Source organism: Rhinopithecus bieti, unplaced genomic scaffold (assembly GCF_001698545.2).
Source record: "Rhinopithecus bieti isolate Rb0 unplaced genomic scaffold, ASM169854v2 scaffold_22, whole genome shotgun sequence".
NCBI lineage: Eukaryota > Metazoa > Chordata > Mammalia > Primates > Cercopithecidae > Rhinopithecus > Rhinopithecus bieti.
The window spans coordinates 323,226-340,039 of record NW_016803136.1 but is presented as its reverse complement, the minus strand read 5'-3'; the positions used below and the strand labels follow the sequence as shown (position 1 = coordinate 340,039).

General features: G+C 49.0%; 1 protein-coding gene and 1 long non-coding RNA gene across 2 annotated transcripts in view; both read left to right on the top strand.

The window, feature by feature from the left end:
• VPS53 (VPS53 subunit of GARP complex) overlaps positions 1-6,099 on the top strand; it is a 219,125-nt gene extending 213,026 nt beyond the window's left edge. The window contains exons 22-24 of the mRNA XM_017864189.1: positions 2,768-2,905; positions 4,696-4,800; positions 5,353-6,099. Of these exons, the coding sequence (XP_017719678.1) occupies positions 2,768-2,905; positions 4,696-4,800; positions 5,353-5,523 (414 nt within the window). The 3' untranslated portion in view covers positions 5,524-6,099. The remainder of the gene's footprint in view (positions 1-2,767; positions 2,906-4,695; positions 4,801-5,352) is intronic.
• Positions 6,100-9,649: 3,550 nt separating this feature from the next.
• On the top strand, positions 9,650-16,199 carry LOC108523134 (uncharacterized). Its single transcript, XR_001883728.1, has one exon. It is a non-coding gene; the product is annotated as an uncharacterized LOC108523134 (long non-coding RNA).
• Positions 16,200-16,814: the final 615 nt, after the last annotated feature.

Sequence of the window (16,814 nt, the reverse complement as noted above, 5' to 3'; positions counted from 1 at the left end):
CTTTTGTGAATTCAGTGTTGGTATTGTTTGCCTGTTGTGAATCCGGTGTTGGTATTGTTTGCCTGTTGTGAATCCGGTGTTGGTATTGTTTGCCTGTTGTGTTACTGTTGGGATAGTTTGTCCTTTTCCTGTTGATGTGTAGGAATCTTCATGTTCTGAACCCTGTTCCCTTGTCAATGTTGCACATATCTTCTCCTGATTTGTGTCTTGTCTTTTACTTTGGTTGTTTCTTCTGATACTCCTTTCATTTTAGAGTAGGTGATTCATTTTTTCTCGTGTTTGACATTCTTCTCCACCCATAAGCAATGAAAATAATCTCTGTATTTTTTTCTTCTTCTTTTTTTTTTTTTTTTTTTGAGACAGTGTCTTGCTCTGTCACCCAGGCTGTAGTGCAAACCTCCCAGGTTCAAGCGATTCTCCTGCCTCAGCCTCCCGAGTAGCTGGGATTACAGGCATGCACCACCACACTTGGCTAATTTTGTATTTTAGTAGAGACGAGGTTTCTCCATGTTGGCCAGGCTGGTCTCAAACTCCTGACCTCAGGTGATCCACCTGCCTCAGCCTCCTAAAGTGCTGGGATTACAGGTGTGAGCCACCACACCCTGTATTTTCTTCTTAAAGTTTTTCTTTGTATATCTAAGAATTTAATCCACCTGGAATGCTTTAGAGGCTTGTACTGGGCTCCTCGGAGGAAGAGCAGCAGTCATTTCCACTGTAGTTCTGGAAAGTGTGCTCACGCCAGGCTCTTCATGTGGGCTTGGGCAATCTGTGCCATTCCCCCTCCTGGAGGTTTACATACCATTTTCTCTGAGCCCTTGGCCTTTTCAACAAAGCAGACACTGGGATAGTAAGAATTTCCATCTCTGGAAATCCAGAAAGGTCCAAAATGCCCTGCACTTTGCTGGCTGCAGTTGAATGACCTGTGTGGTGCAGGCCTTTGACTAGCCGCAGAACCACATGAAATTGCTCTGACCTTGGTGTAATTCCTTACCACATCTAAATTATTCCACATGAAACACTGACGCCTTCCCCACGTTTCTACCACTGTCAAAATTATAATTGCCTTAACCCTTAAGTTCACAGTATCTCTCATTACTTAGTTTAGTCATTCGTTCTTCTTTCCAAAGCAAAGTAAATGGGAAATTGGAGGATGCAAAGTGTCGCGGGGCCTGAAGAGTCCCATTTCTCACCTGCCTGATAGGATGACAGAAGGCTTTCCCAAAGAAGCAGGCAGTGGCAGAGTACAGGCCTTGCCCTTAACATAAGTTTGGCCGTTATCACTGGAGTTTAGTGGTGGCATTGGGAGCTGTCACCCCACTGCTGCCGTTGTCTGCTTGGTGACCATGTGGTTCCATTCTCCTAAGCCATCTCAACAGGCCAGAGTACAACCTTCTGGCTTCAGCCATTTCTCTGCTCCCTGGTTGCCAAAAGCAATGGTGGCAGCAGAGCAGGGCAGTCAGCAGGAGTCAGTGTGAGCTCGACGCCAAAACCACCCAGGGACATTTACCTGGCAATCGGAAATAGAATTCCAGCTTCCCGTCCACCTTTTGTCTATCCCTGTCCGTCGCATGAGATGAGTCTGGCGAGTTGTTAATCCTCTGGAACTTCTTCTCATCTGTAAAATGGGAACGATAAATAACCTCCAGGGTGGGTAAGGCCTTACGCAGATTAAATGTGACAAAATGTTCCTCATGTCATTCCCAGCAGTCAGTGGGCCTTCAGGACTATGGGTGTCCTTCTAGATAATTGGCATCCCAGAGAACCAGAGCAAACAGAGGAAAAGGTAGATTGTTGCCAGGATACATTGTTTACATTTGGGTAAATCTCCTACATCCTCAATAACATCCAGAGAAATTCAAAGTACAACGATAATGAGTTACTCTTTTTTGCCTAATGAATAATCAGGATTTGATGAGTTTTCAGTGCTGATAAGGGTGCAGTCTACACTGCTGGCAGAGGTGTAAATGGGTCCATTCCATTGGAAAGATCTTAAAGTTTACACAGCCGCACACATCACAGAGTACTGCAGAACCATTAAAAATCACGATTCTTCTTTAGAGATAGGGTCTCGCCGTGTGGCCCAGGCTAGAGTGCAGTTAAAAACCATGATTTGTTTTTTAAAGACTACAAAGATGGGAAAATAGAATATAAAAATTGTATATATTAAGTGAGAATAACAGGTTATAAAATAGTATATACATACAGTATAATTCTGATTTAGTTTTATGGAGGGGTTGTGATTTGTTTTTGAGACAGGGTCTCCCTCTGTCACCCAGGCTGGGAGAGTAACAGTGGCACAATCTTGACTCCCTGCAGCCTCAACCTCCCAGGCTTAAGCGATCCACCCACCTCAGCCTTCCCCAGTAGCTGGGACCATAGGTGTACACTACCACGCCTGGCTAATTTTTGCATTTTTTGTAGAGGCAGGGTTTTGCCGTGTTGCCCAGGCTTGGTCTCCAACTCCTGAGCTCAAGCGATCCTGCTGCCTGGGCCTCCTGAAGTGCTGGGATTACAGGTGGGAGCCACGGCTCCTGGCCCCCGATGTAGTTTTTTATAGACGTACACGTAGGCCGGCTCCTTGATGTCATTTTTCCTAGGTAATGGGAATTATACATAATTTTTTTCTTGTATATTTCTGTTTATTTCCCAAATTTTTTGCAACGAGAATGTGTTACGTGAGTCATGAGAAAAACATGACTCATTGGCCTGGGTCCACTCGGCACTGGGTCACTGGAAGGGGCTGGTAATGCTCTGCTTTGCTCCACAGCTGCTGCTGGACACCCACTCGCTGAAGATGGTCCTGCTCGATCTCCCATCCATTGGCTCGCAGGTGGTGAGGAAGGCACCCGCCAGCTACACCAAGATTGTTGTCAAAGGCATGACCCGGGCTGAGATGATCCTCAAGGTGATGCCTTGTGTCTTTCCTGGGGATTCTGTTAAAAGGGGCTGGTTATTCAATCTCTTTTTCTGAGAAGCTTTGGTTTTGAAAGCACAGGGTAGGTCCCGTCCTCGCCGGCCTCAAAGCACGGTCCACTTTCTTGGGCTGGACTGGATTTTGGCCTCATCAGATATTGTTGAAAGTCTGTGGATAGTTACTGGGGCTCAGGAATTCCTTCTGACAAATGAATTTCTTGTTGTTGTGGGATTCTCTTGTAATCAGATGCAGTCAAGCTTGGAGGGTAGGTGGTCGCCACTGTGAGTCAGTGTATGTCAGGGCTCTGCTTCTCAGCAGGAGTGTCAGGCACAGCCCTCAGTTCCTCCCTTCCACATCAGCCTTTCTGGCTTTCTGTACTCTACCACTTTAAATGAACTCTGAACAGATGTTGTAGTAACTGAATCTAATCAGCAAATGGATTTTTAAAAGCTCCATTTAACAAAAGACTGTACTTTGGGTGAGGAACGTCTGAAGCCCTGAGCATTTGCCTCTGGTTTCCAGCTATTTGGAAGAGCGGGGATGAGACCTGGAGAACAGATGGTCCTGTGGCGATGTGGTCTTAAAAGCCCAGGACCTGTAGGCTCTTCAGGACACTTCCTAAACCAGATGACTCAGGGACGGCAGGAGTAGGATGTGGCAGCAGGGCATCAGACACCGGTGGGATGTGGGTGAGGATGGAGCAGCCCATGTGGGTGAGGATGGAGCAGCCCATGTGGGTGACGATGGAGCAGCCCGTGTGGGTGACGATGGAGCAGCCCGTGTGGGTGAGGATGGAACAGCCCGTGTGGGTGAGGATGGAGCAGCCCGTGTGGGTGGGACGGAGCGCTCGTGTGGGTGGGCGGAGCGCTCAGTGTGGGTCGCGGCGCGGGCGGAGGCAGCTCGCTGTGGGGTGGGGACACGAGCGCGCAGCTCGTGTGGGTGGGGATGGAGCAGCTCGTGTGGGTGAGGATGGAGCAGCTCGTGTGGGTGGATGGAGCAGCTCGTGTGGGTGAGGATGGAGCAGCCCATGTGGGTGAGGATGAAGCTGCCTCATCATGTTCTTCCCCTGCTGCTTACTGCTGGGGAGGAGAGCATGCGGTCTGGGAATTATCTGCAGAGGATGCCTGAGTGAACTCCTCCTCACCACTCTTTGGTTCAGCCTCAGGAATTCAAAACAAATCAGTCTGCTGGGGAAAGAAAATCAGATACTGCATTCCAGAACCAAATGGAAATGAACGAGGGGTGCAGTGCAGTTCCTTTGTTTGCGTGTTAATTGATAGTTTAACTGAGTCGTTACGTGAAGTTCCAGATTTTAAATCTTCAAAAAGGTGAGGCAGCTTTGGCATTTTGTTTTGCAGAAATCCACTTACTTATACCAGCTCTTTTGCCTCCCATTTCTCAGGAATCACAGTACATCAAGGCAGAAGAATCAAGTACCATATACTCATGAAATGCCTCCAGCAGGAGACCCTCTCACGCAGAGTTTCCCAAATGGTTCTGATAGTTTAAAAATCACCTGGGACCCCACCCAGGCCTACTGAATTACAGTCTTTAGAGGAGGGGTCCAGGAACCTGTACTTCACAAAGCAGCACAGGTGTATTTAGGATTCAGCAAATTTAGGACATTGCTCTAGTGGCGTGTGAAGATGAGATGGGCCATTGGGGCGTTTGTAGGTTGGGTTGCTGCTGCTTAAGGAAACCTCGCAGAATCCATTTTGCGCTCGACTGGCAAGTGAGGAGTGAGTTTCCTGAGGGGCCTGCTCCTGTCTCCTCCGCCGTAGGTAGTGATGGCCCCTCATGAACCGTTGGTGGTGTTTGTTGACAACTACATCAAACTCCTCACAGACTGCAACACAGAAACCTTCCAGAAGATACTGGACATGAAGGTCAGTGCAGGATCCTGTTTCATCCACACCTGCTCATCCACCTCACACTCAGCGGTTCTTCACCGGGGGGTTGGGATGTAGCTTCCTGGGGGCTTTCTCAAAATGCATGTGCCTGATTCCACACAGCAAACCAGATTCCGAGAAGCCTCTGGAGGAGGATAGCCGCAGGCCCCTGCACCTCGGGATTCCGACAGGCCCTGCATGCCCTGCTGAGACTCCCTGCACAGGGAGGATGGGGCAGGGGGATGAGCACAGGAGTGTTGTCCTTCCCACCGTCTGGACCTGCCTCTTCTCCTCTCTCAGCCCCTTCTTGACCTGCCCCTTCTCCTCTCTCAGCCCCTTCTTTCTCTTCCTTTACCTTTTCTTCCCCTCTCTTTTTCTCCCACACTACTACCCAGGCCTGGTGAGTCCCCTGAGGAAAGGGTTCGCCCTCAGCCTGGAGTAACTATGCTGTCTGCAGAGCCTCTGCTGACCCCGTACCCAGGTACTGCGCTCTCCCCTGTGGGCCATTCTGGCCCAGACTTCCTGACGGTTCTCCTCTCTCAACCTCAGGGGCTGAAGAGAAGCGAGCAGAGCAGCATGCTGGAACTCCTGCGCCAGCGGCTCCCCGCACCGCCCTCAGGGGCGGAAAGCTCCGGCTCACTTTCCCTGACGGCACCAACACCAGAGCAAGAGTCGTCCCGCATCCGCAAGCTCGAGAAGCTCATTAAAAAGAGACTGTAGCAGCAGCAAGGGGCCCTTGCTCCTGGCCGGCGACCCCCGTTCCTCAGAAGCCCCCAACCCCTCCTGTGCTCCCCGGCACTCTCACATCGTTGGTCTTCAAGCTTTCGGGGACATGTGGGTTGTTAGAGTCTCTCCCAGGCCCTGTCTCACTTCCTGCCCTAATCGGAGATGCTGAGCAAGGGCTGGGCTCTGAGAGGGCGATTTCGATGATCTCTGGTTCCCGAAGCAGAGGCAGCAGTCGGGGGAAGGTCCCTAAGCTGCCCTTGACTCATGTAGCCTCCCCATGGCAGTCGCACCCTCTGACACACGGGCCCCACCATGCTCCCACCCGTCCAGGCAACTTGAACAAGGATGCCTGTATCTCACTCCTCCCTCCCCACTCCCTCCCTCTGTGGCTGGCTGAGGTTTCACCTTCTGCAAGAGCTGAGTTTCCTCTCCCATCTCTGGGTTTGGCCCTAGGGCCTGAGTTAATGAAGTGGCAGATTACAGGTTCTTCATGGAGGCAGTGGAACCAGGCGTATTCCCATGGAAATCCCAGTTTCCTGGCCCATATTTTGTTTCTGATACTTGTCATGACCTTACATGACCAGTTATCCCTGTGTTCCTGCTGTTCTGAGTTGTCTCCAAAGGAGAGATGCCCTCTGTGTCTGTCACCCAGGAAGGGCGTATGTGCCAGGCCTTCAAGCAGGTGTCCTGTCTGCCCTGGGGCTCCTGACTTGGGTAAGGGCAGACCCAGATCTGACAGTGGCTCTGCCTGGCACACTCACTGGACTGTGTGAGCAGATTCTTTCCTCCTTTATTTTTTCTTTTAGAGACGGGGTCTCTCTCTGTCACCCAGGCCGGAGTGCAGTGGCATGATCTAGGCTCACTGCAACCTCTGCCTCCTGGGTTCAAGCAGTTCTCCTGCCTCAGCCTCCTGAGTATCTGAGATTACAGGCGTGAGCCACCGCGCCCGGCCCCTTCCTCCATTTCTTTACTCCCACTCTGCTCCTGGCTTCTGGGGAAGGGAAACCAGGAAGTTCACTTGGAAAACGTTTCCTAGGCTTTCTCATCTGATGAAGCCATGGGAACACTCAGGATGTCCATCCCCTCGAATCCCTTTCTGCCCACTCATCTTCAGGTCCACAGCACTTGCCAGTGTCATCTGAAATAGCAAAGGTGATGTGCAGTGTCCCATTTGTATGTTCCCGTGTCATGAGAAGGAGCCTGGGGTTCTGGATGCCTCAGGAACGGAATATGGACCTTAAACACCAGGCTGAGAGCCTGGCCTGGCACGCAGCCTGCCCTGCCTGCCCTTCCTGTCCACCCCGGGCTCTCTGCAGCAGGGCTTGCCAAAGAGACTGCTCCCGGCCTCTCGCATCATCCTGCATCCAGAGAACAGGCAGCATATCGAGCTGTTACCCTGATTCACTCGGTTCCCTTGAAACCAAGCCTCAGTTAACCGTGACCACAGCTACAGCCAACCACTGTTGTTGCTGCCTGCTTTTGCTCAAGAATGATATCTTGACAGGCACAGTGGCTCATGCCTGTAGTCCCAACACTTTGGGAGGCCAAGGCAGGAGGATCGTTTGAGCCCAGGAGTTCGAGACCAGCCCGGGCAACATAGAGACCTCTACAAAAATAAAAATTTGCAAGGTGTGGTGGCATGCACCTGTAGTCCCAACTGCTAGGGAGGCTGAGGTGGGCAGATTGCTTGAGCTCAGTAGTTTGAGACCAGCTTGGGCAACCTGGTGAAACCAAAAATAAAAAAACTTGACCGGGCGTGGTGGCTCTAATCACAGCACTTTGGGAGGCTGAGGCGGGTGGATCACCTGAGGTCAGGAATTCGAGACCACCCTGGCCAACATGGCAAAACCCTGTCTCACCTAAAAATACAAAAATTAGCCAGGTGTGGTGGCGGCGCCTGTAATCCCAGCTACTGGGGAGGCTGAGGCAGGAGAATCACTTGAATCCGGGAAGCGGAGGCTGCACTGAGCAGAGATCACACCACTGCACTCCAGCCTGGGTGAGGGAGCAAGACCCTGTCTCAAAAAGTTTTCAGGACAGAGGAAATTTCCTGAAAATCTGTAAAATTCGTAACAGCCATATAGTAGGAATAAGGTTTGAAAATCTACCTGGAAACCTGATTTCCTCGTCCCCACCTTGTTTCCCAGCATAACCACTGCTCTGTGCCCCTGCCCTCTCTGCCAACCTTTCTCCCCGACGCCATCCAGCTCTGATCCTGAGCCTCATTTCTTCATCGGCTTCCAGAATGTCCTTGCTAGCCGGTATGACTCTCATGCATCAAGCATCTCAAATTCGAGACTGTGGAGGAGAAAATAAGTGGTGTGAGAAGGGCGTGCAGCCTTTAGTTGAGGTCTGTGAGGAAAAGATTCCAAGTAAGACAAGGGCAGGGAGGGGGTCGGGAGAGCCCCCGGGAAGCCCTGTAGAAGGCCCCCCAGCCCATGGGGTTTCTGTGGTTACGCAGCCTGAGCTGTATAGTTGAGAAGGGGCGATGGTGCCCATCTCCAAATAGCACGGCCAGTTCAGCCGTCTGTCCTCGACCCGGGAGAGCTGGGAAAGCCAGTGGACTCCCACACCTGGTTCTTGTCACTCCCAGCATTTTGTGTACAGATCCCCGCTTCTCTTTTTGGTTCGTTGGTGAGGAGTCGTTTTCTGGACGGTTCCATCACAGCATTGAGCTGTCAAGCTCCTGTTTTCCACAGTTGGTGGTCACAGCCAGGGAAGTTGCTGCCTTGATTTATTACATTGTCAGTAATCCCCAAGCAGCCAGTGGATGTCAGTAGGAGTTCTGTTCAGTGTCTCCTTGATGGGGACTGAGTACTGTGTAAAGGCGCTGTGTTTCTCTTCTGGGGGTGTGCATCAGAACCACCTGGGGCCTTTTAAAAGCTACAGATGCCAACCTGGCGCGGGGGCTGTGTCTGGAATCCCAGCACTGTGGGAGGCCGAGGCGGGCGGACCACCAGCTCACGAGATCCAGACCAGCCTGGCCAACATGGTGAAACCCTGTCTACTAAAAATACAAAAATTAGTTGGGTGTGGTGGCGGGTGCCTGTAATCCCAGCTACTTGGGAGGCTGAGGTAGGAGAATCACTTGAACCTGGGAGGTGGAGGCTGCAGTGAGCCAAGATCGCACCACTGCACTCCAGCCTGGCGGCAGAGCAAGACTCCATCTCAAAAAAAACAAAAACAAAAAACATGCCTGGAGATGTTGAGTCCGTCAGTTTGGATGGGGCCTGGCATACAGGTTAGAAGTCCCGTAGGTAATTATAATGTTTGCACCTTGTTAAGAGCCATTGCAGCAGAGAGAGGTTTGCTTTGTGAAAGGGCTCCTGCCGCACGTTTTCATGCGTGCCTGTGTTTCTGACTCTAAGCTCAAAGTGTGCCGACATTGCACTTGAACTGGTACCAGCGTGGTGGATTCTTTACCGATAACAGCTTTCATTTTAAACTTGGGTTGGGCCAGGCGCGGTGGCTCACGCCTGTAATCCCAGCACTTTGGGAGGCCGAGGTGGGCGGATCACCTGAGGTCAGGAGATCGAGACCAGCCTGGCCAACATGGTGAAACCCCGTCTCTGCTAAAAATAAAAATTAAAAGCCAGGCAGGTGGCGGGCGCCTGTAGTCCCAGCTACTTGGGAGGCTGAGGCAGGAGAATCACTCGAATCCGGGAGGTGGAGGTTGCAGTGAGCCGAGGTCCCACCATGGCACTCCAGCCTGGAAGACAGCAAGACTCAACTTTTGTTGGTGGGGACCATGCCAGGAATTGGGCTCTGAACATACTAATTAGGATTCTTCTTTTGATGACCAAACCCCAAGCAGAAGCTTTATTTATTAACATCACTTCAAAAATAATGTATCAAAGGAGCACCTTAGGCCGGGTGCGGTGCCTCACACGCTTTGGGAGGCTGAGGTGGGAAGATTGCTTGAGCCCGGGACTTCAAGACAAGCCTGGGCAACAGAGTGAGACCCCATCTCTGTTAAAAAAATAGGCCGGGCACGGTGGCTCCTGCCTGTAATCCCAGCACTTTGGGAGGCCAAGGCAGGTGGATCATGTGAGGTCAGGAGTTCGGGACCAGCCTGGCCAACGTGGTGAAATCCTGTCTCTACTGAAAACACAAAATAAGCCAGGCGTGGTGGTGGGCACCTGTAACCCCAGCTACTTGGGAGGCTGAGGCATGAGAATCGCCTGAACCCAGGAGGCAGAGGCTGCAGTGAGCCAAGATCATGCCATTGCACTCCAGCCTGGGCGACGGAGCAAGACTCTAAAAAAAATAATAATAATAAAGTAAAAGGAGCACCCATGGATGAAAGCAGCAGCTAACAGCTCTGTGATTCAGCCAAACCTAGATACTGTGCCCATTCCTTCCCTTCAGTCCATTTTCTCTAGCCCCTTTAAAAACCAAAAAACAAGCAACTTTGAAGTCACTTTGGGTTTAAAATAAATAGTGATAATTGGTATAATCAATAAAGAGTTCAATCTGCTCTTACTATGGGGACTTCTCTGAAAGCTGGCTTAGCGGTGCCTCGGCCAGAGAACATCCTGTGTGGACTCTTAACAGTGAAACAGGAGGCGTAGTGGACAAGATGTTCTGGTCTCCAAACCCAGCTCAGGGATTGAAGCTTAACTTAACCGCCACTCCTTCCTCTCTCGAAGAACAAAGAGCCAGTACCCAGGACTCTGCCTATCCCCGAGATGGGGTGCCTGATTTCTTATGTCTAGGGTGGCTCCTCCATGCAGATGAGACAGGACTGAGAGCAGACAAGCCGAGACCAGCATGACCAACACGGCACGCAGGGCAGGTCCGAGGCTGCTGCCTGATGCAGGGTACAGCAGCAACCCTTCCTGAATTGCCTTCGGATAAGGAGACCCGGTTCCCTGTTGACAATGCCAGGAGAAATGCCGCAAGTGCACAGCTGGAAATGGGATTCCTTCCCCAGGAAGAGCACTTGGAACAACCTGCCACAACCTGCCTGCTTGAGGGTGACAGCAAATGTCTCACACTTCTTGCCAACTCCAAGTCAGATCCCTAAAAATAAAATAGAGCTGCACTGGGCCATTGAAGCAAAAGCCTTAGAAACATGGACACGTGAAATGCTGGCCTACATGAGGGGTTCGATTACATTTTATATATTAAATAAAAATTCCCAGTTTAGGATTCATCAGAATAGCCTCTTGGACCCTCAAAGTTCTACACCTTTGGGAGATACAAATTTCCTTAAAGGGATTTTTTTTGTCTGTGTAAATAGCTTTCATTTTCTCCATCTGGAAGTGATTTCTCCCTGCATGTTGGAGCACAAAATACTGCCATTAATTAGAGCATTACTGGATGTCATTTGCTAGAATGTATTTCCTTACTGCTGACAGAAAACAGAACAGACTCTAGGAAAGAATTAGCAGGCCCGTGACCTTGGCCCCTCCCAGTGGCTGCCCTCCCTTCCCTGACAGTCTAAGGAAGCGACGTGTGGGAGCAGAATGTGGCCGCCCGAGCCCAGTCCTGGCATGTCCAGTTGCAGTAGAGTCTCTGTCATGTGTAAAGTGTTTCGCTTCTGACTTGGAACCCTTCTTGCCCTGTGAATTTCTATCCTGTGAACATTCCCTTCTCTGTCCTTGCCGTTCCCCTCACAGCCTGCTCTTCCAGTGACTGCCAAGTGATTTCTCTCATGCACGTGTGAGTCCATCCTGTTTCCTTAGTAGCTGGATGGACGTTTTGCCATGAAAACTATTTGGGAAGTCCTGTGTCCTTTCAACAGTGGAAAGCTGGCTGCGGCCCTTCCATTAGGCTCCAGGATCATTACCTCGTTTCCATTCTTTCTTTTCAACAGCTCCCCATTTTACTAGGGAAGCCAAGGGATCAAGCTAATGAGAAAAGAACCTTCCCTGTAGCCCACCTGGAAGGGCATTGCCTGCCAGCTCCTTCCTTCTCACCTGCGTGAACAGGAGGGAAGAGGTGGCAATCCGTGGGACATGAAGGACGTGTCCACTTGAAATGAAAGGAGCCTGGGATTGAAAGCGTCCACAGAAGACTTGATCTGCAGGGCCTTGATCTGGACCTGGCACTTTGACACTGGGCGAGTCACCGATCCCCTGAGCATCTGTTTTCAATATTGGTGAGAGGGCATTATAATGAATATTGGCTGTGAAGGTCACACAAGACCGGGCTATATGCACTTGCTCTGCAAAAGCCATAAGGCAGTGTGAAGTGTGTTCGTGATCACCTGCGGGCAGGAGCCTGTGGCTGTCTTGCCTGGACTGGCTTTTTTAAACATGGCTGAGTGGTGACAAATCCTGCGGCTGCGTGCAGACTGCATTCGCGGCGAGCTCAGCATATCTGGTCTTTGCCTTTTTAGGTCATGGCTGTGATTTCCAGCCTACACGAGAGTTTTAAAAGGCTGAGCAGTATCCCCTTCCCCTGGCAGCTGCTGCTTCCGTAGCATTTAGGAATAAACCTGCAGACACTGAGAAGAGAGCTTCCTCCCTCCTGGGGCTGGTGGCGAGGCTGCCTGTTGTGGAAAATAGGGCACATCTCCTGTGAATGCGAACTGCAAGGGTTGCCAGAGGCTCCCTTCCAAAAAACTTCCTTAGGTGTCTGGGGACCACAGAGCAGACTCTTCTCCCGACAGGGACAAAATTCTTGCCTTTTTTTTTTTTTTTTTTGCTATGATGCCCAAAAAACGAAGCAAGATTAACTTGGGACAGGCAGTTCTAACTGGGAACCCTGAGCTTGCAGGCTTCCCAGTTTGGATTACTTTCCAATTGTGTTTCAAAGATGTTTAGACTTTTCCCAAGGCCAGCCTAATCCTTGTAATCAGCCCAAAATTTCCTCTCTGGCTCTGTCTGTCCCCTTTGAGGGTGTTGGCTCAGAGAACCTGGGGCGATATGAGATGTTAAAATAAAAATAATGTCCAACGTCTCGCCCCCGGGAGTGCTGCTCACTTCATCCCAGGGCTCCGGGAGCTTCTGCTCAGTCATCAAATGGAATTTGCACAATTGTCTTCCTCCTGTTTGGGGTAATTTTTCAACAAGTGAGAAATTAAGAACAGCTTCTCAACAAACTTCCCTCTACTTCCAGGGCCAAGAAAAGTATTTGCAGAGTGGGCTGCAGCTTTCAGGGGTCTCAGGTCTGGTGGCAAGAAACCCCAGCTCCCTTCATGTGTTTGCTCTGTGCTGACGGAAAAAGGAAGGTGTTTCTCTGCTGCCAAAGAGACTCCATTCCACAGGGTTCTTCACAAAATCAAGCACTGCGACAGACCGATGGGAGCAGCCATTGGAGGGCTTTAGAAGACAAATGGAAAACATATCAAATGCTGTATAAAGAAAACATCTGTTTACACACACAGCCCCCCACAGCCTCATACCCACACCCAATATCAAATACTGTATAAACATCAGTTTACACACAGCCCCTCACAGCCTCATACGCACAGCCAATATCAAATGCTGTATAAAGAAACATCAGTTTACACACACACAGCCCCTCACAGCCTCATACCCACACCCACTTATACCCACACCCAATATCAAATGCTGTATAAGGAAACATCAGTTTACACACACAGCCCCCCACAGCCTCATACGCACAGCCAATATCAAATGCTGTATAAACATCAGTTTACACACACCCGGTATCAAATGCTGTATAAACATCAGTTTACACACACAGCCCCCCACAGCCTCATACCCACACCCAATATCAAATACTGTATAAACATCAGTTTACACACAGCCCCTCACAGCCTCATACGCACAGCCAATATCAAATGCTGTATAAAGAAACATCAGTTTACACACACACAGCCCCTCACAGCCTCATACCCACACCCACTTATACCCACACCCAATATCAAATGCTGTATAAGGAAACATCAGTTTACACACACAGCCCCCCACAGCCTCATACGCACAGCCAATATCAAATGCTGTATAAACATCAGTTTACACACACCCGGTATCAAATGCTGTATAAACATCAGTTTACACACACAGCCCCCCACAGCCTCATACCCACACCCAATATCAAATACTGTATAAACATCAGTTTACACACAGCCCCTCACAGCCTCATACGCACAGCCAATATCAAATGCTGTATAAAGAAACATCAGTTTACACACACACAGCCCCTCACAGCCTCATACCCACACCCACTTATACCCACACCCAATATCAAATGCTGTATAAGGAAACATCAGTTTACACACACAGCCCCCCACAGCCTCATACGCACAGCCAATATCAAATGCTGTATAAACATCAGTTTACACACACCCGGTATCAAATGCTGTATAAACATCAGTTTACACACACAGCCCCCCACAGCCTCATACCCACACCCAATATCAAATACTGTATAAACATCAGTTTACACACAGCCCCTCACAGCCTCATACGCACAGCCAATATCAAATGCTGTATAAAGAAACATCAGTTTACACACACACAGCCCCTCACAGCCTCATACCCACACCCACTTATACCCACACCCAATATCAAATGCTGTATAAGGAAACATCAGTTTACACACACAGCCCCCCACAGCCTCATACGCACAGCCAATATCAAATGCTGTATAAACATCAGTTTACACACACCCGGTATCAAATGCTGTATAAACATCAGTTTACACACACAGCCCCCCACAGCCTCATACCCACACCCAATATCAAATACTGTATAAACATCAGTTTACACACAGCCCCTCACAGCCTCATACGCACAGCCAATATCAAATGCTGTATAAAGAAACATCAGTTTACACACACACAGCCCCTCACAGCCTCATACCCACACCCACTTATACCCACACCCAATATCAAATGCTGTATAAGGAAACATCAGTTTACACACACAGCCCCCCACAGCCTCATACGCACAGCCAATATCAAATGCTGTATAAACATCAGTTTACACACACCCGGTATCAAATGCTGTATAAACATCAGTTTACACACACAGCCCCCCACAGCCTCATACCCACACCCAATATCAAATACTGTATAAACATCAGTTTACACACAGCCCCTCACAGCCTCATACGCACAGCCAATATCAAATGCTGTATAAAGAAACATCAGTTTACACACACACAGCCCCTCACAGCCTCATACCCACACCCACTTATACCCACACCCAATATCAAATGCTGTATAAGGAAACATCAGTTTACACACACAGCCCCCCACAGCCTCATACGCACAGCCAATATCAAATGCTGTATAAACATCAGTTTACACACACCCGGTATCAAATGCTGTATAAACATCAGTTTACACACACAGCCCCCCACAGCCTCATACCCACACCCAATATCAAATACTGTATAAACATCAGTTTACACACAGCCCCTCACAGCCTCATACGCACAGCCAATATCAAATGCTGTATAAAGAAACATCAGTTTACACACACACAGCCCCTCACAGCCTCATACCCACACCCACTTATACCCACACCCAATATCAAATGCTGTATAAGGAAACATCAGTTTACACACACAGCCCCCCACAGCCTCATACGCACAGCCAATATCAAATGCTGTATAAACATCAGTTTACACACACCCGGTATCAAATGCTGTATAAACATCAGTTTACACACACAGCCCCCCACAGCCTCATACCCACACCCAATATCAAATACTGTATAAACATCAGTTTACACACAGCCCCTCACAGCCTCATACGCACAGCCAATATCAAATGCTGTATAAAGAAACATCAGTTTACACACACACAGCCCCTCACAGCCTCATACCCACACCCACTTATACCCACACCCAATATCAAATGCTGTATAAGGAAACATCAGTTTACACACACAGCCCCCCACAGCCTCATACGCACAGCCAATATCAAATGCTGTATAAACATCAGTTTACACACACCCGGTATCAAATGCTGTATAAACATCAGTTTACACACACAGCCCCCCACAGCCTCATACCCACACCCAATATCAAATACTGTATAAACATCAGTTTACACACAGCCCCTCACAGCCTCATACGCACAGCCAATATCAAATGCTGTATAAAGAAACATCAGTTTACACACACACAGCCCCTCACAGCCTCATACCCACACCCACTTATACCCACACCCAATATCAAATGCTGTATAAGGAAACATCAGTTTACACACACAGCCCCCCACAGCCTCATACGCACAGCCAATATCAAATGCTGTATAAACATCAGTTTACACACACCCGGTATCAAATGCTGTATAAACATCAGTTTACACACACAGCCCCCCACAGCCTCATACCCACACCCAATATCAAATACTGTATAAACATCAGTTTACACACAGCCCCTCACAGCCTCATACGCACAGCCAATATCAAATGCTGTATAAAGAAACATCAGTTTACACACACACAGCCCCTCACAGCCTCATACCCACACCCACTTATACCCACACCCAATATCAAATGCTGTATAAGGAAACATCAGTTTACACACACAGCCCCCCACAGCCTCATACGCACAGCCAATATCAAATGCTGTATAAACATCAGTTTACACACACCCGGTATCAAATGCTGTATAAACATCAGTTTACACACACAGCCCCCCACAGCCTCATACCCACACCCAATATCAAATACTGTATAAACATCAGTTTACACACAGCCCCTCACAGCCTCATACGCACAGCCAATATCAAATGCTGTATANTTAAAGTTGTCCAGGGAAGGGGTGAGCCAGGATTGGATATGTGACTAGTGAGGGGTGAGCCAGGATTGGATATGTGACTAGTGAGGGGTGAGCCAGGATTTGATATGTGACTAGTGAGGGATGAGCCAGGATTTGGCTCAAGCCTTCATTCCAACATCCGTGCCCTTTGTACTACACCAGCAGTTTTCAAATTTATCGGACAAAATTTTACAGTGGATTGCCACTATACAAAACAGATAAAAGTATTCTATGAATATATGAGTTCAAATATTTTTCACAGGAAATCAGTAAAAGCATTGAAACTATTCCAGTAAATAGGAAGCATTTTAAACCAAGGTTGTGGATGAAAATGTGTATGTATCAACCCCAGTTTACTTCTGGGTTTTGCTTTGGTTGCACAGAATGGAGAAATCTTGATTTAATCCAGCTAAGAATTTGTAAATAGTATCCATTTTGTTTTGTTTTAAACAGCTCTTCTTCAAGTGGTAGAGGCTCTTCAGTTAAACAGAAGTGGCAAGAGACTCTTTGTCTCCTGAGTCTTCATGGCGGTGAGCAGCCCTTGGAGTAAGAGGTTAACACAAGCAAGGGCCTCCGACATCTTACATTTGCCCCCA